The 27,184-nt window shown below is 40.9% G+C and overlaps 1 protein-coding gene across 1 annotated transcript in view; it reads right to left on the minus strand.

Moving 5' to 3' along the window:
• Positions 1–27,184, minus strand: part of LOC126458243 (esterase E4-like) — a 149,712-nt gene that overhangs the window by 40,894 nt on the left and 81,634 nt on the right. The window contains exon 7 of the mRNA XM_050095142.1: positions 13,351–13,529. Within this exon, the coding sequence (XP_049951099.1) occupies positions 13,351–13,529 (179 nt within the window). The remainder of the gene's footprint in view (positions 1–13,350; positions 13,530–27,184) is intronic.

Here is a 27,184-nt window from a genome sequence, read left to right on the forward strand (position 1 = left end):
TGTTGATTGTTGTTGTGTTTTACTTAGTGTGTGTTGGAGATTGAGGATCCACAGTGGCCAAGTCTGAAACACAGAGTGTCACTATGCAAGAGGCTATAGCACAATTAAGGATGAATAAAAAAGACTTGCTTGGGCAGCTTGAAGCTAGAGATGGACAGTAAGAATGAGCCAAACAGCCTAGTCCTACAGAAGATCCAGCCACTGCCAACTTGAACATGCTCTTCTCTGGAAAGTCAGCCAAGGATATAGTATATTTCGTGGATGATCTGCAGTTAACATATAAGATTAGAGGATGGTTGCAAGATTAGGTACTGCAAATAACAAAGTTATGATTGACTGTTGTTGTTGTTGTGGTCTTCAGTCCTGAGACTGGTTTGATGCAGCTCTCCATGCTACTCTATCCTGTGCAAGCTTCTTCATCTCCCAGTACCTACTGCAACCTACATCCTTCTGAATCTGCTTAGTGTATTCATCACTTGGTCTCCCTCTATGATTTTTACCCTCCACGCTGCCCTCCAATGCTAAATTTGTGATCCCTTGATGCCTCAGAACATGTCCTACCAACCGATCCCTTCTTCTAGTCAAGTTGTGCCACAAACTTCTCTTCTCCCCAATCCTATTCAATACCTCCTCATTAGTTATGTGATTTACCCACCTAATCTTCAACATTCTTCTGTAGCACCACATTTCAAAAGCTTCTATTCTCTTCTTATCCAAACTATTTATCGTCCATGTTTCACTTCCATACATGGCTACACTCCATACAAATACTTTCAGGAGGTATGATTGACAGGGGAAGCAAACATCTGTGTCAGGTGTGCAGTGGGGTTAAGAAATGCACAGACTTTTGAGAAATTTGGACAAGGCTTCCTGAAAAGATATAAGAAACAGAATAGTGCAATATTTTTCCTTGAGCAGCTGATTAGTTTAACAAAGAATCCCAGTGAGTTAGACCTTCTGATGACACAACTTGCCAAACCTGACCTTACATGACATGTAGTTGAACTTAGAGGGACAGTATTCCAAAGAGGGGAAACTGTCACCAGCGAAGCATTGTCGCATGGTTCATCTATCTTAAGAGGTGAACTGCATGAACTGAAAACAACAATAAAGCTATATTTGCATTATATTGTGCTGCAAGGCACCAGGAAGATGTTTTGGGTGAGTGTGGAACCAGGGTGGCATGTTAATATGTTGTGTGTGGTAGAATCACTTGCAGAAAGTGGTGATCTGGATACTTAACATTGCTTTACGAGAAGAAGCATTATATGTGTACAAGGGAAAGGTGACAGGAAAGTGGTACTTGTAAATATAATTAATTTTGGAGCCAATTAGGTAAAACTGACAAAGGGGACTGCTGGTAGCTACTCTGGATATCCTTGATGATGATGGTTTGGAAACAGCAAGTGTGCACCATGATCAGACACAGGCCACCAATAAAACTACATTACATAAGAAAGTAGAACATGTAGAAGGAACATAAAGAAAAGAAATGGTGGAGTTTTTATTAGAATTTTAGGGTGTGTTTTTTTCTTGAGGACATTGCCAGCAACATCTGTGACACAACATTGAATTCGTGCAGTAAAAGATTCACCAGTATAGTGTAAACTATATCATATACCTCAGTATTTGTAGCCAGCAATTGGCAGATGGAAAAATAAAGGATGACAATAATCCATGGTGGGCTGCTGTGGCGGTCGTACTGAGTAAGTCACCAGATGGATCTAAGAAATATAGGCTCCACTGTGACTACAGGCATCTTAACAGCAAAGCAGTGTCAGATGGTAGCTGATACTGAATATCACTGAGACTATTGACAACTTGGGAAAGTGCAAGTATTTCTCTACCATGGATCCAAGGGGTGAGTACCATCAGGGGGAGAGATTGGCTGAGGACCAATTGAAGACAGAATTCTCAGCATTACTGGTCTCTGGGGTCATTATGCCATAGCCTAAAAAATGCACCATCAACATTTTAGCATTTGATGGGTGGGGCATTAAATATTCCTAGCACTAGTATGGAATTCCAATCATTTTTAGGGCTAGCAGATTGTTATATGAAATTCATAACTGTATTTCCACAGGTGATAAGACCACTTACATAGTTGTTGAAAAAAGGTATAAAGTTAAAGTGAGCAAAGGAATGCCAGGACACATCTGAGGAATTGAAGAGGGCAAGTCCAGTGTTAGTTTTTCCTCATTACAAAAAGAGGTTGTGCTTTTACGTGCTGCTTCCTGTCAGACATTAGAGTGTGTTTTGAGTCAGGTGGTAAATGGTAAAGAACATCATGTAACATATGCTTCTTGACTGTTGAATAGAATGGAAAGGGACAACTCCACAACATAAAAGGAAGTTTTCTGTGTGACTACAGGATCAGGTATTTTCAGTGTTATTTATGTGGGAAGAAATTTAGGGTGGTAACTGACTACACAACTCTTCAATGGTTGTTAGAGCTAAAGGATCTTTCAAGTAGGCTCATGGGAGGGTCACTAAGATTGAGTGAGTTCAAATATACAGTGTGTCCCAGTTCCATTAGGACTACTTGTGTGAAATTCCAAACTACAATGCTGTCTTGTGGTGAGTTGCGGAAAGTTTCAACAAAAGCCATGTAGAAGATCAAAGTGCTAGCTAGCATTGCTGCAGCATGCATTCCGGTGACAAATTGTGTGTGACACTTGTTGGAAAATGGTAATAGAGCAGCAAGACAGCATCAAATTTTGTGTTAAGTTTTGTGTATGTGAGCAAGATATCATCAAATTTGAACTAAATACCAAGAGGCAGGTACCTGGTTGCTCCAACACAACACGGCAATGCCCCAGCCCACAAATTGATGATCATGGCTGAGTGTTTGGACAGGAAACAGATCATGGTCCTGGATTACCCACTGTATTCACTGGATCTGGCCCCATATGACTTCTGGTTGTTCCAAAAATTGAAGTTGGCAGTGGAAGGATATCATTACCATGCAGTTAAGGACATCCACAGAAACTGAACTGCAGTACTGAATGCAATTCCAAAACAGGACTACAGTGACTAATGTAAACCCTTTTTAAAATTATTTAAGCTATTTATTGATTCAAGGGGAGACTATTTTGAATAAATGAAGTGATTTTTTGAACATAATTCATATCTTTTATTTTTCATAGTCACAGTCGAAACAGAACTGGGGTAGACTGTGTACGAAGTTGTACATAAACCTGGTAAGAAACACGGGATCACAGATGGTTTAAGCAAAACAGTAGTGGTAGTACAAGCAGGGGGATAACAGCCTTGCCAGTGGCAAAGAGCGCAACATGCTGACATCGACTGCAGGCTGCATGCAATGAAGCTACAGTTTGGTATATGTGATGGCTTGATAGGTAAGACACTTAGGTTGGGATCACATGTAGTGCCAGATAAGCCGAAGGGAGTAATTCTGGAGAAGGCACATGATCACATGTTCTCTAGATATGGGGGATGTAGAACAATGAATAAGAGAGTGATGGAATGCTGCTGGTGGAAGATGAGAAGGGGAGATGTGAGCCAGTATGTAAGAAATTGTATGTAAGTGGATAATGAGCAGATATGAACTATAAGCTAGACATACTGCAAAGATTGCCAGAGGAAATTAAACCTTTTCAAATAATTGGGATGGATATCTTGGGACCATTTAAGTGGACTCCTGCAGGAAACCTTTTGTATTAACCATTACTGGTCACTTTTCTCTGTACACAGAAATGACCACTGTTTCTGCACAGCAAGTAGCAACAGTGCTGCAAGCATTGGTCAATAGTGGTTGTTCAGATTTGGTGTCCCGGTAATCATAATCATGGACCAAGGGACCAACTTCCTCTCTGATTTGATAAAACAACTATATAATTTGCTACAGGTTTGGCCGGCTATGGTGGCCGAGTGGTTCTAGGCGCTACAGTCTGGAACCATGCGACCGCAGGTTTGAATCCTGCCTTGGGCATGGATGTGTGTGATGTCCTTAGGTTAGTTAGGTTTAAGTAGTTCCAAGTTCTAGGGGACTGATGATCTCAGAAGTTAAGTCCCATAGTGCTCAGAGCCATTTGAACCATTTTTTTTGCTACAGGTTTGTAAATTAAGAACTAGTCTGCTGTACCCACAAGCTAATTGTACAACATAGGGTGTGCATTGTACTACTGGTTGCGTGCTGACTCACTATTTAAACTTGCACCGTAATGAGTGGGACACACGTTTATTATCTATTGTGGCTGCATATAATTTGAAAGTCTGTAATAGTACTCGGCTACTTCTGTACATGGCAGTTTATGGAAGGAAAATGGCTTCATTGTTTGACAAGGACAGCCCAAAAACCAGCAAGGATGGTGAGTCTGTTAAGCATTTGGCCAAAACATCGAGAGAGGTGTGAAGGTATGTTCAGGGAGTGGACACCAAAACCTGGAACAGCAAAAGCAAGTAGGTAATCACTAGGGCAAATTACAACAGTATAGAGTAAGACAGTGGGTAATCTTATTGAGCCCTTGTATCTACATCTACATCTACATAGATACTCCGCAAGCCACCATACAGTGTGTGGCACAGGCTACCCTGTACCACTACTTGTCATTTCCTCTCCTATTCCACTCACAAATAGAGCAAGGGAAAAATGACTGCCTGTAGACTTCTGCATGAGCCCTAATTTCTTATATCTTATCTTTATGGTCCTTACGTGTGATGTATGTTGGTGGGAGCAGAATCGTTCAGCAGTCAGCTTCAAAAGCCGGTTCTCTACATTTTCTCAATAGTGTTTCTTGAAAAGAACATTGCCTTCCCTCCAGGGATTCCCATCTGCATTCCTGAAGCATCTCACTAACACTTAAATGTTGTTGAAACCTATCGGTAACAAATAGGGCAGCCTGCCTCTGAGTTGCTTCTATGTCTTCCTTCAAACTGACATGGTATGGGTCCCAAACACTCGAGCAGTACTCAAGAATAGTTCACACCATCATCCTATATTCAGTCTCCTTTACAGGTGAATCACTCTTTCCTAAAATTCTCCCAATAAACTGATGTCAACCATATGCCTTCCCTACTACAGTTCTCACATGCTCGTTCCAACTCATATCACTTTGCAATGTTACACCAGATATTTAAATGACTTGACTATGTCAATCTGGACACTAGTAATACTGTAACCAAACATTATAGGTTTATTCTTCCTACACATCTGCATTTACTTACATTTTTCCACATTTAGGACAAGCTGCCATTCATCACCCACCAAATGGAAATTTTGTCTATCACCTCGTATTTCCTACAGTCACCCAACTTCAACACCTTACCATACACCACAGCATCATCAGCAATCAATCACAAATTGCTGCCCATCCTGTCTGCCAAATCATTTAGGTATACAGAGAACAACAGTGGTCCTATCACACTTGCCTGGGGCACTCATGGCGATACCCTTGTCTCTGATGAACACTCGCTGTTGACGACAACATACTGGCTTCTATTATTTAAGAAGTCTTCGAGCCATTCTCATATCTGTGAACTTATTCTATATGCTCGTAGCTTCTTTAACAGCCTGCTATGGAGCACTGTGTCAAATGCTTTCTGGAAATCTAGAAATATGGAATCTGCCTGTTGCCCCACATCGTGGTTCTCAATATATCATGTGAGGAGAAAAGGGGAAACTGCTGAGTCTCACACAAGCAGTTCTTTCTAAAACCATGCTGATTCATAGACACAAGCTTCTCAGCCTCAAGAAACTTTATTATATTCAAACTGAGAATATGTTCAAGGATTCTGCAACAAACAGAAGTTACGGATGTTGGTCTGTAATTTTGCAGGTCTGTTCTTTCACCTTTTTTATATACTTGGAGTCACCTGCACTTTTTTCCAGTTGCTTAGGACTTTGTGCTGGGTGAGGGATTCACAATAAATACAAAGTAGGTAAGGAGCCAATGCCATAGGATACAGTTTGTAAAATTGAACTGGTATTCCATCTGGACCCGGTGATTTATTTGTTTTCAAATCTTTCATTTGTTTATCTATGCCAGTTATGCTTATTTCTATGTTGTCCACATGAGAGTCTGTCCAATAGTCAAATGATGGTATGTTTGCATGGTTTTCCTGTGTGAATGATTTGTTGAACATGAAATTTAAAACTTCAGCTTCCATTTCACTTTCTTCAACTGCCACCCCAGACTGGTCAATGAGGGACTGAATGGAAGCTTAGATCTGCTTATCAATTTTACATAAGACCAGAACTTTCTCAGGTTCTCTGCCAAATCTCCTGCTAAGGTGTGATGGTGATAGTTGTATGTTTCGCGCATAGATCTTTTCATTGACACATGAATCTCTACTAACCTTCGCTTGTTGTCATTAGAGCATCCCCTTTTGAACCTAGTGTGCAACAGCCTCTGCTTTCTCACCACTTGCCGAATTTCATTATTTTCTACCCGTATTTATTTATTTTTTTATTCATTTAGATTTTTTTGTGTGGAGTCATCAATATGATGGCTTTCGTAAATGTCAAGTACAGTTACAAACATAGAATACTTTTAGATCTTAGCTTTACAGGCAGTAATTAAACAGTATATTGATGCTTGTCAAAATACATTACATCTTACACATATTAATACAGCCAATTATTTTTGTATAGGCTATATTATTTTACAGCTCTTAAACTTAACCATTTAAAATTCGTTGGTGAATAGGGACACTTTTCAATTAAGAATTCTTTTAGTTCTGTTATGATTGCTTTTTATTACTGTTTTTCATGAACTATGATAGTTTACTATACCATATAAGTCCATCAGTATATGAGCTCTGGTCCATCATTTTTAATTTTGTTCTTTGTCGGCATTAATTCTCTTTGAACCTGATGTTGTGCTCATGTATATCACTACATTTAATTACTTCAGTTTTTCAGAGAGACAAAAAAATTATTAATTTATAAAGATACAAAGTATGTGTGTTGTCTGAAAACATCACTGCAAGAGTCTATATAGCCTAGTCCATGTATAATCCTTAACCCCCCTTTTTTGTAGCAATAGTACTCTGTTAAGGTGAATGTCTGCACCACAACACCATATTTTTATACAGTAGCTAAGATGGGGATACATTTTTCCATAATACAGTTTTAAGTGTGTGGGAGGGCATCATTTTTGACAATTGGATAAGAAGATACAGCCCATTGCACACTTTTTTTTTTTACATACAGCATTAATGTGGATAATCCACCGGAGGTTTTAGTCCAGATGGACCCCTAGAAATTTACACTCGTTTGCTTCCTCTGCCACCTACCTCATTTATGCATGAGTGGTGTAAGCTGCCAGTTGCAAATATTAACATCTGGGATTTATTTACATTGACCTTTAATTCTTGTGCATGAAAATATGAACTTAATTCTAGTATCCCATTACTTGCTGAGAATTTCAGTTCCTCACAATCTTTATCACGAAATAAAACTGAGGTGTCATCAGCAAAATTTACAATGTGCAAGTTAATGGGGTGTACGAAATCATTAAGATATGCTAAAAAGAGGAAAGGTCCAAGAAATGATCCGTGAGGGATTCCCTGTGTCACTGTTTCACTTGTGGATTTAAAGGTTAAGATCTTATTGTCAATTTGATGTGTAGGTTTGGTGCACTGTTTCCAATTCACCAGGTAGATGGATAGAAGTTTCATTGCTGCATCACTGATATTGTATGCGCGCAATTTTTTTAAGAGAAGCTCATGGAACATTCTGGCTGTGTGCATACCCCATTCTATATTGCTATATACTTCATGGAAGAAACTGGTAACAGCAGTGGTCATGCTTAGGTCTTTCCTAAACCCATGCTGTGATTCAGTAAGCATTTTGTGTCTTGAGCAAAATGTTGTTAGTTGTGATAGAATAACTGTTTGAAATATTTACTGAAGGTAGGGATTAGTGATATCGGTCTTTAATTTGAAACTTCTTCTTTACTTCCCTTCTTATGGACTGGCTGAATTACACTTATTTTCAAAGCATTTGGGTATATGTTTTCATTAATACTACAGTTGATGAGATAGTTAAGGGGTTTAATTATTTCATTGACACATTTCTTTAACACCACACTTGAGATACCATCCCATGCAGTTGAATGCTTGTTCTTTAGCTTTTGCATTGTGTTAAATATTTCCTGTTGATTCACCTCTATAAATTCGAGCTCTATACCATCCATAACATCATTTGGTGTGCCAGCCTGTAGATCTATAATAGGTGCTGGTTGGTCAAAAGGAGAGATAAAATTCTTAGTGAAAAAATTACGTACTTGATTTGGATCTTTCACTAGATGGCCCTCATGTCTAATGCTAACTGGTTCACTCTGTCCCTTGCTGGTGGCTTTATGATGTTTATTGATTAATCTCCAGGATGCCTTACTTATGTTGTCTGAACACTCTGTTGGTTTGATTGTACTTTTCCTTAAATATTTGTAGCTTTGTTTCCTTATATAAATGGTCAAGATCATATATATTCTGCCTTAACTTAATCAGCGTAGGTGTAAGTTTCAGCCTAGTATTACTTTCAAGATGAGAGTTGGTTCGTATCCTGTTTATTTCTTTGAGAGGGCAGCGGCAGTCGAAATGCTTCAGCACTGTCCTGTAAAATTTTTCCAATTTGTTTTCTGTCCCTTTAGTTTGGTAAATAGTGTACCATTTCTCCTCTGCTAACTTAGTTTTGGAGGCACTGATGTTGGTGCTATTCAGGATCCGCTTCTTCTCAATTATCTTAGTTGCTGTTGGTACAGAAAATCATAACATTCTAACACCTGACAATAGTGATCTAAGTAATGAAATTAACACTTTGAAACTTAACACTGTCTTTTACATTTTTGTTGACTGTTGCATAATCTATCTTACTGGAGCTTGACTCTGTTACTCTAGAGTCAGAGTTCACTATATTTGTCAGATTATATGAGTTTAATATATCTGTTATTTTCAAATAGGTTATACTACAGGAGTTTGCATCAATATTTAAGTCTCCAACTATGCTAAGGTCAGTGGGACCTGTTTGTCTAATTACCCTGTTAGGTCTATCAAAACAGCATGACACATCTGTATTTGATGGGTAGCACATACCAATAATCTTATCTTTAGCTACCTTCCTTGAATGACTGTTTATGTGGACCACAATACCAGCCATTTCAATTGTTCCTTCTTTGCAGTATTGTTCAACAAATGAGATTTTCTTAAATGGAAGATGTTCATTTACAAATATTGCCACTCCACCGCCTTTGTGTTGTTGCCTGCAGTAACTATATGCTACTACATAACCATCTAATTTATGATACTCAATTTCATTGTCTTTTAGTCCATGTTCTGTAATTACTAACACATGTGGTGAATTTAATCCACAAATACTTGCAGCAAATTGAGTTTATTCCTATGATACTGCACATTTAGATGCATTATCCTAAATGGCATGATATTTTACAAAACATTGTGACATGGTATTCTGAATCAGTCGAATTATTACACAAGTCTTTAACAATGCACTGTAATGACAATTTACTCACTTCCAAGTTGGTTTCTTCATCATGTGAATAGGGTTCTTTCTAATCCAAGGGATTTTGATCAGTAAAATCCTGTTGCTTGAAAGTGAGCCTAAAAATACTTGTCGATTATAATCTAAGATGACTAGGTCCATACAAAGCTCCTTACTAACTTCTGTTATCTGTTTCACTAACCTGAGCTTTCCATTTATGTTTAAATGAAGTCTGAGCCTGGTATGTTCTTCACGTTTCAGTTTGCTTATGTCTAGCAAGAGCATATGATTTAGTTTTTTTACATAGTTTCTGCAGTTCTAAATTATAGCGCTCAATTTCTGTATTAACACACAACCACTGCGGAAGATCATGTTGTACTGGTGGGTGTGTTAGGGTAACATTTGTGTTGTATAGTTTTGGCAATAACGTCCTGTAAATTGTGAGTGCTGACTTGCTCTCGTTTTTGTAAACATTGTTGGCGCGGCCAATGATTACAATGTGGTCGTACTTTTTCAGATTGTTAGCTTCTGATAAATTCTTGACTACAGCACTTAATGTAGCTCAAAGTTTAAATTTTGCGAATACAGAATATTCATTGTGTAAACCTTCATCAAGGGGAGCTGAAAGGCTTTTTCCATTGTTGTCCGCATACAGTAATAACTTTTTTGTGCTTCCAGGCATTAGATTTTTTTGTTTCAGCCTTAATCGGAAGATCAGTTGTACTTACTTTCGCTTACACTATTTGCTGTTCGCTGGCTGCGTCTAGTGCTGAAAACTTATTCGATGTAACTGGCGCGTTTTTCACTTTCTTGACAGTTTCGTGTTCTGTTTTTGGACTTTGCTGTGGTCCACGTAAATTTATTTGTAGTTTCGACGTATTCTGAGTTCTATATTATGTTTGTTTCGCCATAAATAACACGTTTTTTTTGTTTGCAAATCACATTTAACAATATCAACAAGGCTGTTTTTGTGGCTATTTTCCGCCACTGTTTCAGTGTTTTCACTAGACCACAAACTTTTTTCACTTAAGAGTTTTTTGTTTTCTTGTTTCAGGAACGCTATTTTTTCTTGAAAGTTTCAGTATCACTATTTAATAACTTGGTAATTTCATTTTTTGTGTGTAACACGTTGAGAAGATCTTCAAGTTCGTCACACACACAGTCACCACAGGTCCAACAAATATCGTCATTTACGAACTTCAGGTTTATGTTCGCACGCCTCTCATGTAACCAGAAGTTGCACTTCGTGCACAGAATGCCCTTCATCACACGTTTATTACATTTTTTACATGACGAGTTATTATAAAATTGCTTTTCTACTGAGACTGATGCAGCTCTGCGCTGAGCTACAGACGCCATCTTGCAAGGCACATAACTCTCCAGACCACGATTTACAATCTGCTTAAACTTTGCCGATAATTCCTCTATATCCAACTTACTGGAACTAAGTGATGCCAATTCACTGTCTAAGTGACTCATTTAACTGCTTATCTTCTCTACTTAGCAGAAACACTTTACTAACCTTCTTCACTGATTTATTAACTTTCGTAATCACAGATGCTATAATGACATCATGATTGCTAATCCCCATTTCTGTAGTGACATTTTCAATAAGATCCAACCCATTTTAGCTGCAAGGTCAAAGATATTTCCACTGCATGTGGGCTGCCAAGCTATCTGCTCAAGACAGTTTTCAGAAAACGTAGTCAAAAAAATTTTGCACAACTGTCTGTCTGTACCCCTCCACAATGAATCCATAGACATACCAGTCTGTACTTGGCAGGTTAAAGTCGCATCCAACTAGTACCGGTATTGCGTGATCTGGGTATGAACATGCTGTTGATCGTAAACTTTCTTTGAATGACCCTGCAACTAGCCACTAAAAACATTCAACAATTAACTTAGTTTCACCTATACCTGTTATATGCGATCAGATGGCTTCACTGTACAATATTTTTGTCATCTACAATGAACACTCCTCCTCCTAGGGGGGAAGGTGTTTACTGCTGCTGCTAAAATTTGGGCATTGCCATGATTTAATTTATACGTGGTTGGAAACCACGCATTGGCAGAACAAATGTGTCATTAACCAGTATAAATACTCACAGATTTTAGCAAGTATATGAGTAGTCTGGCGGCACCAACCACAGTGTGACGGCCACAGCAGTTACTGCCAGATTATGGGTCAACAAATTACAGTGCTGGACAGGGCTGTTACCTCTGCCAGACTAACTCTGAGTGCTAAGTCTACTACCTGTAGACCTTGTGCTGTGCGACAGATGAGGTACCCCCAGGTTCTGTACAGCAGTATCTGAACTTCTGTCTTGGAGGGCAGTGGTTTTTGTCCAGGACAAGCATTCCAGCATCTGTTACTGCCACTTGCAGGGACAAGCTCTTCTTCCAGGTTCTAGTATCTCTACAAGAATTCCGGTAGATATACTTGCCTCAGGCACTTCCCATATGCCCCCACACTATGTAAACTGGAGTACACATTGCTGAGCAGACAAAACAAGTGTCAGCAACAGTGGGTGCAGATATTGCAGCCAGATATCCTGGTAGCAGCCAGCTTCCACAGCAGCCACTGGAGCCACCATGCTTCACACCCAAGGGGGCATGATCGCAGCATCATTGAACTACGAAGGCTGTAGCACATGCTTAATAAAAGTGTTTTACCTTCCAGCTGTGTTTTCCTAGTGACCAACGGCCAGCGCCTCTGACCCTCTCCCCCCTCCCAACCGGCCCCTCCCACCATCCCTTTGTAGTGGCCTCTCACCCCTAGCCTACAGGAAAAAAGAAAGACACTGCGTAGTCAATGCCAGCCTACAGTGTTTCATTATTTCCAGGTGTTAACAGCTAGCAATGATGCTTACTTTAATGAGTAGCAGGAAGTTAAACTCTTCTGTTTCATAAAGTTAAAACTGAAAAGTAAGTTGTTTTGCCTTATTCACAGTCACTTCACACAGTGCAGTAAAACACTTAAATTTATAAATTATAGAGCACAGCAATCAGTCTGTAATTTATAAATCATATCACAATCACTGAGTGCTCCCATGTTCCTAATGGAAGGTAACCTGATGAAACAGTTAAATGACAAGGAACACACATCTCAGTGCTATATCTCATTTTCAAAATTATTTTCCTACCTTCATAATCAGTTAGTTTGCTTAAATGTTCCCTGGATTATTTGTACTGTTAGCCATAATGATATGGACTGAGTCATTTTACACTCGTACTACACATTCATGTGTGAAAATGGGTACATGCTGACCATTTACATGTGCTTTTGTTATTTTTATTTTTTGTAAGTACAGATGTAGGTTCCTACCCATCATCTTTTACACATTACAAAAATAGAAATTCTTCTATGAAATAGAAGGAAATATCAAGTAGAAACTTTCTCAGTTAGTTTTCAAATTTAACTTTGCTCTCAGTCAGATATTTTATATCACTGCATGAGTGATCAAAAATTTTGGTGGCAGCATTGTGCACATCTTTTTGTACTAAAGACAGCCTTAATGTGAAATAATGAATGTCATTTTTCTATTGTAATTATATACACCACTGTTCCTTTTGTACTGTAATTGGTTATGTACAACAAACTTCATAATGGAATAAATATACTGTGAAGCCTACTCAAAATTCCTAACTCTTTAAGCAGGTGTTTACAAGATGGACATTGGTAAGTACCACATTATTTTTACAGAATATTTTTTGAGCAATGAAGAATTTCTTTCTTAAAGGTGGGTTGCTGCAGAACATTATTCCATATGAAATCGCTGAATGAAAATATGCAAAATACTTGCTGAAGCTCTTAAATACACAATTTAATGAGCACCTATATTCTCTTGTGATTGAGATTTCGTGTAACATTTTCATTTTTTACTTACTTGGCCGAGTCCAGTCCTAGAATTATTTGTTATTGGTTCAGTGCCGAGGTAGAAACTCCTCAGCTCTCTGCTTATTTGCCGTGATCGTGAAGTATTCCGTTCATACAAGAAAGATATGGGAAAGACTGTCTCATAATTTTCACTCATATCTTCTGCCCATGAAGTGTTACCAAGTATTTCTGAAATACAGAACCAAAATGCTCAACAAATGTCATGCATATCTGTAGATACATACATTTTGTAGTATGTGCTGTGTTCAGCAATAAAATATTTAAGAGAAAATAGGATCATTAAACCAGTCTTGAAAGTGCGTAGACACATGAGTCCCTCTTACACATCTTGAAACTGATGAGGATGACTTGGTTACGGTACATTCTACATCTACATCTACATTTATACTCCGCAAGCCACCCAACGGTGTGTGGCGGAGGGCACTTTACGTGCCACTGTCATTACCTCCTTTTCCTGTTCCAGTCGCGTAAGGTTCGCGGGAAGAACGACTGTCTGAAAGCCTCCGTGCGCGCTCTAATCTCTCTAATTTTACATTCGTGATCTCCTCGGGAGGTATAAGTAGGGGGAAGCAATATATTCGATACCTCATCCAGAAACGCACCCTCTCGAAACCTGGCGAGCAATCTACACAGCAATGCAGAGCGCCTCTCTTGCAGAGTCTGCCACTTGAGTTTATTAAACATCTCCGTAACGCTATCACGGTTACCAAATAACCCTGTGACGAAACGCGCCGCTCTTCTTTAGAACTTCTCTATCTCCTCCGTCAAACCGATCTGGTACGGATCCCACACTGATGAGCAATACTCAAGTATAGGTCGAACGAGTGTTTTGTAAGCCACCTCCTTTGTTGATGGACTACATTTTCTAAGCACTCTCCCAATGAATCACAACCTGGTACCCGCCTTACCAACAATTAATTTTATATGATCATTCCACTTCAAATCGTTCCGCACGCATACTCCCAGATATTTTACAGAAGTAACTGCTACCAGTGTTTGTTCTGCTATCATATAATCATACAATAAAGGATCCTTCTTTCTATGTATTCGCAATACATTACATTTGTCTATGGTAAGGGACAGTTGCCACTCCCTGCACTAAGTGCCTATCCGCTGCAGATCTTTCTGCATTTCGCTACAATTTTCTAATGCTGCAACTTCTCTGTATACTACAGCATCATCCGCGAAAAGCCGCATGGAACTTCCGACACTATCTACTGGGTCATTTATATATATTGTGAAAAGCAATGGTCCCATAACACTCCCCTGTGGCACGCCAGAGGTTACTTTAACGTCTGTAGACGTCTCTCATTGATAACAACATGCTGTGTTCTGTTTGCTAAAAACTCTTCAATCCAGCCACACAGCTGGTCTGATATTCCATAGGCTCTTACTTTGTTTATCAGGCAACAGTGTGGAACTGTATCGAACACCTTCCGGAAGTCAAGAAAAATAGCATCTACCTGGGAGCCTGTATCTAATATTTTCTGGGTCTCATGAACAAATAAAGCGAGTTGGGTCTCACACGATCGCTGTTTCCGGAATCCATGTTGATTCCTACATAGTAGATTCTGGGTTTCCAAAAACGACATGCTACTCGAGCAAAAAACATGTTCTAAAATTCTACAACAGATTGACGTCAGAGATATAGGTCTATAGTTTTGCGCATCTGCTCGACGACCCTTCTTGAAGACTGGGACTACCTGTGCTCTTTTCCAATCATTTGGAACCCTCCGTTCCTCTAGAGACTTGCGGTACACGGCAGTTAGAAGGGGGGCAAGTTCTTTCACGTACTCTGTGTAGAATCGAATTGGTCTCCCGTCAGGTCCAGTGGACTTTCCTCTATTGAGTGATTCCACTTGCTTTTCTATTCCTTGGACACTTATTTAGATGTCAGCCATTTTTTCGTTTGTGCGAGGATTTAGAGAAGGATCTGCAGTGCGGTCTTCCTCTGTGAAACAGCTTTGGAAAATGGTGTTTAGTATTTCAGCTTTACGCGTGTCATCCTCTGTTTCAATGCCATCATCATCCCGGAGTGTCTGGATATGCTGTTTCGAGCCACTTACTGATTTAACGTAAGACCAGAACTTCCTAGGATTTTCTGTCAAGTCGGTACATAGAATTTTACTTTCGAATTCACTGAACGCTTCACACATAGCCCTCCTTACGCTAACTTTGACATCGTTTAGCTTCTGTTTGTATGAGAGGTTTTGGTTGCGTTTAAACTTGGAGTGAAGCTCTCTTTGCTTTCGCAGTAGTTTCCTAACTTTGTTGTTGTACCACGGTGGGTTTTTCCCATCCCTCACAGTTTTACTTGGCACGTACCTGTCTAAAACGCATTTTACGATTGCCTTGAACTTTTTCCATAAACACTCAACATTGTCAGTGTCAGAACAGAAATTTTCGTTTTGATCTGTTAGGTAGTCTGAAATCTGCCTTCTATTACTCTTGCTAAACAGATAAACCTTCCTCCCTTTTTTTATATTCCATATTCAGGGATGCTGCAACGGCCTTATGATCACTGATTCCCTGTTCTGCACTTAAAGAGTCGAAAAGTTCAGGTCTGTTTGTTATCAGTAGGTCCAAGATGTTATCTCCAAGAGTCGGTTCTCTGTTTAATTGCTCGAGGTAATTTTCGGATAGTGCACTCAGTATAATGTCACTCGATGCTCTGTCCCTACCACCCGTCCTAAACATCTGAGTGTCCCAGTCTATATCTGGTAAATTGAAATCTCCACCTAAGACTATAACATGCTGAGAAAATTTATGTGAAATGTATTCCAAATTTTCTCTCAGTTGTTCTGCCACTAATGCTGCTGAGTCGGGAGGTCGGTAAAAGGAGCCAATTATTAACCTAACTCGGTCGTTGAGTGTAACCTCCACCCATAATAATTCACAGGAACTATCCACTTCTACTTCACTACAGGATAAACTACTACTAACAGCGACGAACACTCCACCACCGGTTGCATGCAATCTATCCTTTCTAAACACCGTCTGTACCTTTGTAAAAATTTCGGCAGAATTTATCTCTGGCTTAAGCCAGCTTTCTGTACCTATAACGATTTCAGCTTTTGGTGCTTTCTATCAGCACTTGAAGTTCTGGTACTTTACCAACGCAGCTTCGACAGTTGACAATTACAATACCGATTGCTGCTTGGTCCCCACATGTCCTGACTTTGCCCCGCAACCGTTGAGGCTGTTGCCCTTTCTGTACTTGCCCAAGGCCATCTAACCTAAAAAACCGCCCAGCCCACGCCACACAACCCCTGCTACCCGTGTAGCCGCTTGTTGCGTGTAGTGGACTCCTGACCTATCCAGCGGAACCCGAAACCCCACCACCCTATGGCGCAAGTCGAAGAATCATACGAAAAGCAATTCATTTATTCTAATGAATGTCATACAGAAATAATCTACAAAATAAATTGGTAGTCCCCTGGAACAATCAGGTGTTTTGTATTTGTGGCAACCCCAAAAAGACTCTCAACAGAAAGAACTGAAAGAAAATATGAGAAAGAAGAAAATCTAGCAGTAAAGGCATAATACATCCTGATGATATGTAATGAAAACAGAGAAGAAATATATTCATATAATGCACACTGTAAATAATGGTACATGTATGAAGATTAATAAATTGTGAAATCAAGAAACAGGTGTGCATACGGAATTCCATAAACAGTTCGATGAGGCATAAAATCATAACAGACAAAATGAAACAAAGTGGTGATGTGAGAAGCAACACAACAGATCGGTGTAATAATGGGGAAAATATTTGTGATTTTAATGTAATAGCACAATGCTCAAAGACGTGTTGGAATAAACTAGATAATTAACAGTGGAAAGACAAGGACTGTATAACAAGAATATGGAAAGAGTATATTGCTATTCACGGCAGAGAGGAGGTGTTGAGTGACAGACATGCATGATGAAAAAGAGTGCTAAAATATTTAAGCTTGAGACAAATCACCCAGTCCTGAGTTTCCTTGCTAGGACTGTGCCACTGGAGGGAGCAGCGGAGGCAATTCGTCTTGCAACATGGAAGAGCTCACTGCCCATGGATGTATCACCAAAAGAACAACTAGCTCCTGGCACAGACCTATAATACCCTGTACGGAGGTCCCTCAACCGCCTAAGAGCGGGTGTCTTCCGATGCAAGACCAACCTGAAGAAATGGGGAAACCTTCCAGCAAGTGCAGACACCTCTTGTGACTGCAGGGCTGAAGAAGATCCAAGCCACCTACTTGTATGCCCACTCCTGGACAACCCGTGCACAGTACATGATGTTTACGAATGAAATGACAAAGCTATCACAGCTGTTATTTTTTGGAAATGCTGACCGAACATGGAAATGAATGAATGACTGGGTCCTGAGGTGCGACTGTAACTCAGTGTGATGTGAGCAGCCATTTTCTATGATGGGTAGTGGGAGTAAGGAGGAGGCATGGGGTGGGGAGGCTTAGGGGTGAGGGAAGATGTCAGTGCGGCCTTTGATGGAGGGCAGAGAAATGGGGGGACAGGATAGACTTCCTAGGTGCCACGTCAGGTGACCATGCCAGGGGAAGAGCGGGGGGGGGGGGGGGGGGGGGGGGAAGAAAGAATAAAAGTACAGAAGGGGAAAGAACTTGTAGGTCCATTGGCAGGATGAAAGGTGTATGTAGTGCTGGAGTAGGAACAGTGAAGAGGATATGCAGGTGAAGGACCAGAAATTGGTGAAGGTTGAGGCCAGGGGGGTTATGAGAACAAAAGACGTGCTTAGGAGAGCTCCCATCCGTGCATTTCAGAAAAGCTGGTATTGGTCGGAAGAACCCAGATGGAATAAGCTGTGAAGCACTCATTAAATTGAAGCATATCATGTTGGGCATCATGTTCACCAACTGGGTGATCCAGCTTTCTCTTGGCCGTAGTTTGGAGGTGGCCATTAATGTGGACAGACAGCTTGTTTACTGTTGTGCTCTCATAGAAAGTGTCACAGTGGTTGCATCTGTGTTGGTAGTTCATGTGACTGCTTTCACAAGTAACCCTGCCTTTGATGGGGTAGGAGGTGCCTGTAACAGGACTGGAGAAGGTGGTAGTGGGAGGATGTATGGGACATGTCTTGTGCCCAAGTCTATTGCAGAGATATGAGCCATGCTTTCAGTGGGTATTGGAATACCTATGTGGTACAGGTGGGGAGAAGAGTGGGGAGGCTATCACTCATTTCAGGCATTATGAGAGGTAGGCATATCCCTGGCAGAGAATGTGATTCACTTGCTCCAGTTCTGGGTAGCACTGAATCACAAGAGGAGGGCTCCTTTGTGGCTGGACAGACAGCATGTTGGTGGTGGAAGCTGACTGGAGAGGCAAGACATGGGAGATCTGTTTCTGTAAGAGGCTGGGTGTTGGGGAGGAGAAGGGGGTTAACTTTGGCCTGTGAAGGCCTCAGTGAGAGGATTGACATATTTGGAGATGGACTGCTAGTCCTTGATGCTATGAAAATGGATGGTTAGAATGTATGGAAGAGACTTCTTGGTATGGAATGGGTTGCAACTGTCAAAGTGAAGTTTTTGTTGTTGGTTGGTAGGTTTGAGATGAACAGAGGTACTAAATCTGACCATCCAGAATGCCCAAATGTGGTCAGTTACTGACCCCCCCCCCCCCCCCCCCCCCCCACTTAGAGAATCTGTTATCACATGATCCAACACCTTCATCCTATAAGCCATAAGCTACCATCCTATATAAAAGACACCAATCCTCTCCTCTACCTGCTCCCCAGAGCTCCTATTCCTTTACCACATGGCGCCCTCCTTATCACTGTTGATGCCATGTTCCTCTACACTTGCTGCTATTGGACACTATCTTTCCCAATGCCTGGCTACTCCAAACCTACAGCCTCCTTCCTGGATGCTATGACCAACTATGTCCTCACCCGAATTATTTCTCCTTTGAAGGCATCACCTACAATCAGGGTCATGGCACAGCAATGGGCACCAACATGGCACCAACTTATGCCAGCCTATTCATGGGCCATATAGAGGAATCCTTCCTTGCCATCCAGCATTCCAAAACCATCAGCTGGATCTGATTCATTGATGACATCTTGATATGGACCGAGGGTGAAGACATACTATCCAAATTGCTCCAGAACCTCAATACCTTCTCCTCCACTCATTTCATCTGGTCCTCCTTAACCCAAGAAGCTAACTTCCTCAATATTGACACCCACCCACCTCAAGGACGGCCACATTTGTAGCTCTGTCACATCTAATGTACCAACCACCCTTCACATTGACAGCTGTGACCCATTCCACACCAAGATGTCCCTTCCATACAGCCTATTCATTCATGCTTGGCCCACCTATAATGATGAGCAGTCCCTCTCCAAATATTTCAAGGGTCTCACTGAAGCTGAAATTACTCCCTCTTTCCTCTCCCAAACCCCAAACCTTGTACAGAAACAAATCTCCCATGTCTTGCCTCTCCAGTGAGCTTCCAACGCAAACATGCCACCTGTCTGACTGTAAAGGAGCCCTGCCCTCATGACTCAGTACTACCCATGACTGGAGTAAGTCAATCACGTTCTCTGTCAGGGTTTTGACTACCTCTCATTGTGCCCTGAAATTCCTACCGACTACCCTCCCCACCCTTTCCACGATTGTATTTGTTGGCCCACTGAACCTACACAGTACCCTTGTCCGTCCTCAATTCACTCCAGCTCCCAATCCTTTTGCTGGCCAGAGTGGCCGTGCGGTTATAGGCGCTACAGTCTGGAACCGCGTGACCACGACGGTCGCAGGTTCGAATCCTGCCTCGGGCATGGATGTGTGTGATGTCCTTAGGTTAGTTAGGTTTAAGTAGTTCTAAGTTCTAGGGGACTGATGACCACAGTAGTTAAGTCCCATAGTACTCAGAGCCATTTGAACCATTTTTTTCCCAATCCTTTCCCTCAATGTTCCTATCCCTGCCACAGGCTTAGATGCAAGACCTGCCCCATACATCCTACCACTACCACCTATTTCAGTCCTGTCACAAAAATATTGTATCCCATCAAAGGTAGGACTAGGTGTAAAAGCAGCACATGATCTACCAACTATGCTGCAACCACTGTGCTGGTTTCATTGTGCATATGACAACTAGCAAGCTGTCTGTCCATATGAATAGCTATGTGGCCAAGAGAAGCTGAACCATCCTGAAAATTTTTGAAGTTTCCACCCTATTTATTATTTCAACACATTGTGTTACCCTTATCATTGGTGTAGTATCTCTAGATGTGCAGAAAACTGAGTGTGTTATCTTTCAAACAAAGCAAAATCTAAGACAGAATGCAACAATATTATGAAAAGGATAGTTGCTATTCACCATATAGCGGAGATGCTGAATCTCAGATAGGCACAACAAAAAGAGTGTCAGAAAGTGAACTTTCAGCCAACAAGGCCTTTGTTGAAAACAGACAACATACACACACACACACACACACACACACACACACACACACACACACACACACACACACACACACACAAACACAATTCAAATGCACATGACCATAGTCTCTAGCAGCTGAAGCCTGACTGCGAGCAGTAGTGGAGAGTCAACCAGATGGGGGTAAGGAGAAGGCTGGGATGGGGAGGGGGACGGATAACAGGGTAGGGGTGGGGGGCGGTAAAGTGCTGGTAGTGGGAGCATGCAGGGATGAGGTGGAGAGTGGGTAGGGCAGCTGGGTGCAGTTGGGAGGTTAGACATAGAGCAGGGGAGAGGGTGGGGGTAGCAGAAAAGGAGAGAAATAAAAAGACTGGATGCGCTGGTGGAATAGAGGGCTGTGCAGCGCTGGAATGGCAACAGGGAACAGGCTAAATGTGTAAGGACAATGACTAATGAAATGGTTCAAATGGCTCTGAGCACTATGGGACCTAACATCTATGGTCATCAGTCCCCTAGAACTTAGAACTACTTAAACCTAACTAACCTAAGGACAGCACACAACACCCAGTCATCACGAGGCAGGGAAAATCCTTGACCCCACCGGGAATTGAACCCGGGAACCTGGGCGTGGGAAGCGAGAACGCTACCACACGACCACGAGATGCGGACAATGACTAATGAAAGTTGAGGCCAGGAGGGTTATGGGAATGTAGAATATATTGGACGGAAAGTTCCCATCTGTGCAGTTCAGAAAAGCTGGTGTTGGTAGGAAGGATTCAGATGGCACAGGCCATGAAGATTAACGAAGGTTGAGGCCAGGAGTGTTACAGAAAAGCAGAAATGTAGGATACATTGCAGGGAGAGCTCCCATCTGCGCACTTCAAAGAGGGCTGATGATAGTGGGAAGGATCCAGAAAGCAGAGGCTCTGAAGCAGTCACTGAAATGAAGAAAGTAGTACTGTGTGGCGTGCTCAGCAACAGGGTAGTCCAGTTGCTTCTTGGCCACAGTTTGTCAGTGGCTATTCATGCGGACAGACAGCTTCTTGCTTGTCTTGCCCGCATAGAATGCAGCATAGTGGTTGCAGCTTAGCTTGTAGATCAAATGACTTGTGACGCATGTAGCCCTGCCTTTGATAGGATAGGTGATGTTTGTGATTGGACTGAAGCAGTTGGTGGTCGGAGGATGTATGGGACAGGTCTTGCATTTAGGTCCATTAAAAGGATATGAGCCATGACTCAAGGGGTTGGGGTCAGGGGTTGTGTAGGGATGGACAAGGATATTGTGTAGGTCCAGTGGGCAGCAGAATACCACTGTGGGAGGGATGGGAAGAATAGTGGGTAGGGCATTTCTCATTTCAGGGCACCATGAGAGGCAGTCAAAACCCTGGTGCAGAGTGTAATTCAGTTGCTGTAGTGCTGGGTGGTACTGAGTCATGAGGGGAAAGCTCCTCTGTGACCAGATTGTGGAACTATGGGAGGTGGTGGGTGACTGGAAAGATAAGGCATGGGAGATCTGTTTTTGTACAAGGTTTGGAGGCCTCAGTGAGACCCTCGTTGTATTTCAAGAGGGACCACTCATCACAATAGATGCAATGGCCACAGGTAGCTATGCAGTATGGAAGGGACTGCTTGGTATGGAATGGGTGGCAGCTGTCAAAGTGGAGTTGTTGCTGGTGGGTGGTAGGTTTAATATGGACAGATGTATTGATGTAGCCATCTTTGAGGTAGAGGTCAACATTGAGGAAGGTTTTTTTTGGGTTGAGTAGGACCAGGTGAAGTGAATGGGCAAGAAGGTATTGAGGTTCTGGAGGAATGTGGACAGGGTGTCCTCACCCACAATCCAGATCACGAAGATGTCATCAATGAACCTGAACCAGGTGAGGGGTTTGGGAGTCTGGGTGTTTAGGAAGGATTCCTCTAGACAGCTCATGAATAGGTTGGCATAGGATGGTGCCATGCAGGTGTCCATAGCCATGCCCTGAATTTGTTTGTAGCTAATACCTTCAAAAGAGAAGTAATTGTGAGTGAAGATATAGTTGGTCATGGCAACCACCTGCCCCATCAAAAGGCAGGACTACTTGTGAATTCAGTCATGTGATCTACAAGCTAAGCTGCAACCACTGTACTGTATTCTACTTGGGAATGACAACCAACAAACTGTCTGTCCTCATGAATGGCTACTGACAAACTGTGGCCAGAAACAAGTGGACCACCCTGTTGCTGAGCATTCTGCCAAACATGACATCCTTCATTTCAATGACTACTTCACAGCCTCTGCTTTCTGGATCCTTCCCACTATCATCAGCCCTCTTTGAAGTGCGCAGATGGGAGCTCTCCCTGCAATGTATCCTACATTCCTGCTTTCCTGTAACACTCCTGGCCTCAACCTTCGTTAATAATTTTCCTTACCCATCTAGCCCCCTATACTGTTGCCATTCCAGTACTACACAGCCCTCTATTCCACTAATGTATGCAGTTTTTATACTTCTCTGCTTTTTTGCTGAACCCCATCTCTCCCCCACTCTCCGTCTAACCTCCTGACTGCACCTAGCAGCCCTACTCTCTCTCCACATCATCACTGCACACCTCCACTAGCAACACTTTACTATCCCCCACACCTACCCTGCTATCCCTCCCTCTCCATGCCCTTCCGCTTCCTTACACCCACACCCAGTTGCCTCTCCCATCATGCACTGTTGCTGGCAGTCTCGCTTCAGCTGCCAGAGATTGTGGTCATGTGTGTAAGAGTTGCATGTGTGTGTGTGTCTGTTGTCTATTTTCGACAAAGATCTTGTTTGCTGAAAGCCTACTTTCTGACAGTCTTTTTGTCTGAGTCTCAGTGTTGCCACTATATGGTGAGTAGCAACTATCCTTTTTGTAATAGAGTGTGACCTTTAGCAGAAAACCAGGCAATGAAACTTTTAAAGAATATTGTTTACCACATCTCCTGTTGCTTTAGGTGTGTTTGTATTGATTACAATACTAGTGTCATCCACAAAACAAACAAATTCTTCTTGTTGTGTATTAGCCAGAAGATTGTTTACATACATGAGGAACAATTATGGACATACAATTTATACTTCGGGAACCCTGTACATGATTTCTCCCCAGTGAGAAGAACGTCCCCTGATTACATTGGTTGAATTACTAATTCCAACTGTTTGCATTCCTTCTGTTACATATCACACTATTCAGTTGTTGGCTATATTATCAACTCCATAGAACCTCAGTGTGTCTAAGAGAATCTACGTCTATATCTACATCTAAACTCTGCAAACCACTATGAAGTGCATGGCAGAGGGTACATCCCATTGTATCAGTTATTAGTGTTCCTTCCCATTCCATTCATGTATGGAGCTCGGAGAGAGTGATTGTTTGAATGCCTCTGGGCAAGATGTAATTATTGTAATATTGTAATGTAATTATTGTAATATGATTCTCATGATCCCTAAGTGAGTGATATGAAGGGGGTTGTAGTATATTCCTACAGTCATCATTTAAAACCAGTTCTTGAAATTGTGTTGTTATTTAATGCATGTAAAATCTGGTGAATGAATATGCAACTGGTATTCTCAATAGAGCAGCTCTTGCTCTTCTGAAATTCAAACTGTGGTTTACTAATGATTTTATTGTTGCTCAGATGGGATGTTATTCTAGAATACATCGTCTTCTCAAATCTTTGCGAAGTCGTGACATTAGTGAAACAGGTTGATATTTATTGACAACACTCTTGTAACATTTCTTATAGAGGGGATTAACACTGGGATATTTAAATCTCTCTGGAAAAAAATGCCTTGAGTTGTGTTATATGTTTAATGTAAGACAGGGATTCTAATATATGGAGGTAGTCTCGGTCGTGGAATAGTGCAAAACATCACGAGTATCCAGGATGACCTTACAGCTGTGGTTCACATTCAACCTGGAGCACCTCTTTCTCTTGTGGTGAAGCCGTGTATGCAAAACAGTGAGTCTTTTTCATCAGATGATTGTGTCTTAATCATGGGAAGTACAAATGATGTAAAAAAAAGAGAATCAAGCCAAGCAAATGATGTTATCAGGCACATGAAAGTGGCACTCAGTAAGTTGATTAACATTAAAGTAATTATCATTAATATTTCACAGAGACACAATCTAATGGAACAATTTATAGTGAACTTGGAAGTGCACAAGACAAATGATAGGCTTAAAGCAGTATGTAATAAATTTCACAATGTGTCCCTGGTAAATGTGAGCAATATAGATAGAGACATGCACACAACTCATGGTATGCACATGAATAAAAGAGGCAAAAAGACTGCCAGCAAATTAATTGTGTGGAAATTAGACAAAATTCTCGACAAAGTGGTGTAAATGAGTGCATTGCCATGGAATGGCACATCCCACCAAATCGGAATCTGCCAGACAAACAGCCACTGCAGGCAAGCATGGGAAACTTGTAAATCCTGCTGGACAGTTTGGTAGCTCATAATTATCCTGCATAGTCCAGAAGGAGAAACTCAGACTTAATGTCATACACCAGAATTTCAGTAGTCTTAAAAACAGGCACAATGATATGCATATTATTACATGTCTTGACAAACCTGATATTTTAGTCATAACTGAACATTGGTACACTGAAGACCTAATTAGCATTAGTCAACCACTCTCCATGAAATTTTGTTGTGCCTTTAGTAGGGAAAACAAGTCTGGGTGTGACATAGCAATCTTCACTGCTAAAACAAGTAATTTCAGTGTTATTGACTTAAGTGCATTCTGCATAGAAGGAATCATAGGATTTGCTACAATAATTCTAAAATGGGGTAGAGAAAAATAGCAATTATTGGTGTGTATAGGCCACCTGGGGCAGGTATGGATACATTTTTCAAAAATCTATCTGACTTGCTGATATATATAAACAGTACAGTTTCTGGGTTAAATGGCTATGCAAACACTATAATAACAGGGGATATAAATATAGACTTATTAACCAATGATGCCACACCAAAAAGCTACACCACCTATGTGATGAATTCAATCTGACCCCACTTATCCATGACCAACTAGAGAGACTGGCAACAGCAGAACATGTCTGGATAATATAATAACAAACATGACCCATCTTTCCTACACTACATCAGTTCTAAAAATAGCCATCTCTGATCACCATGCAGTACAGCTTCAATTGGAGGCAAATGAGATGTCCTTTCTTACTAAAAAGAATCTATATGTAAGCAAAAGAATTATGTATAATCATAATATCAATGAACTGAACTGCATGTTAGCACATATACCATGGGTTGAGAATGATAGCTTTTCCTATGATAGATTTGCTGCTGATTTCTACTACTGTTTTGATACCACATGCCCAGTTGTAGCCACAAAAGTTAAACAAACTAAAAATATAAACAAAAGTCATTGAAGCAAGGGAAAAATTAAAATTATTCCATGGCACAATGTTGAATAATAGACAAAATCTCAAGCTAAAGGAGGGCTTCAAAACTTATTAAGAATACTATATAGATTTATTAATACAGACCAGGAGCAACTGTCTTGCAAACAAGCTTCAGGCTTCACACAGTGTTACTACTGGTGTCTGGGGAACAGGCAGAGACAAATCCTGTATGGACTTTATTACTGATCACAGTGGGATGGTAGTAAAAGATCAACTTGAAATTGCTAACATATTCAATAAATATTTTTCTTCCGTAGGGGAAGCTATCAATGACAAACATAGCATATTTTTAAAGGCATCCATCTGAGCATAGAATATATCTAATCCCCACAAACTGCAAAGAAATACTTAACATCATTAGCTCTCTAAAATCTTCCAGTTCCGCAGGGCATGACGGCCTCAGTATTAATGCATTAAAAGTTTGCAGACAAAATGTTTCTGTTCCTCTGTCTGTAGCAGTAAATAATATAATAGAATCAGGCACTTTCCCAGGCAGACTAAAAATATCTCTGGTAATGCCAATCTTTAAAAAAGGAGACGAACTAAAAATTCAAAACTACAGACCAATCTCAATACTTCCTGTCTTTTTCAAAATAGTTGAAAAAGTCATATACAGCAGAATTATAAACTTTCTCCAGAAGAACAAGCTAATATTTGAAAATAAAAATGGTTTCTTAAAATGTAAATCAACAAGCACAGCAGCTGCTCAGTTAATTAAGAGATAATAAGTGCATCGAAAACATCCAACATGTTGCTGGTATATACCTTGACCTTGAGAAAGCTTTTGATTATGTGAATGCCACAATCCTATTAGAAAAGCTATGGAACATTGGCATCAGAGTACTGCACATGACCTAATAAAATCTTACATGAGTAACCGAAAATAGTTTGTACTGCTTAAAACTGAAAGTGGTGTTCACAAACCCAAAATCGCTAATATAAAATATGGAGTGCCCCAGGGTTCAGTATTGGGTCCTCTTCTGTTTTTGATTTA

This window comes from Schistocerca serialis, chromosome 2 (assembly GCF_023864345.2).
Source record: "Schistocerca serialis cubense isolate TAMUIC-IGC-003099 chromosome 2, iqSchSeri2.2, whole genome shotgun sequence".
NCBI lineage: Eukaryota > Metazoa > Arthropoda > Insecta > Orthoptera > Acrididae > Schistocerca > Schistocerca serialis.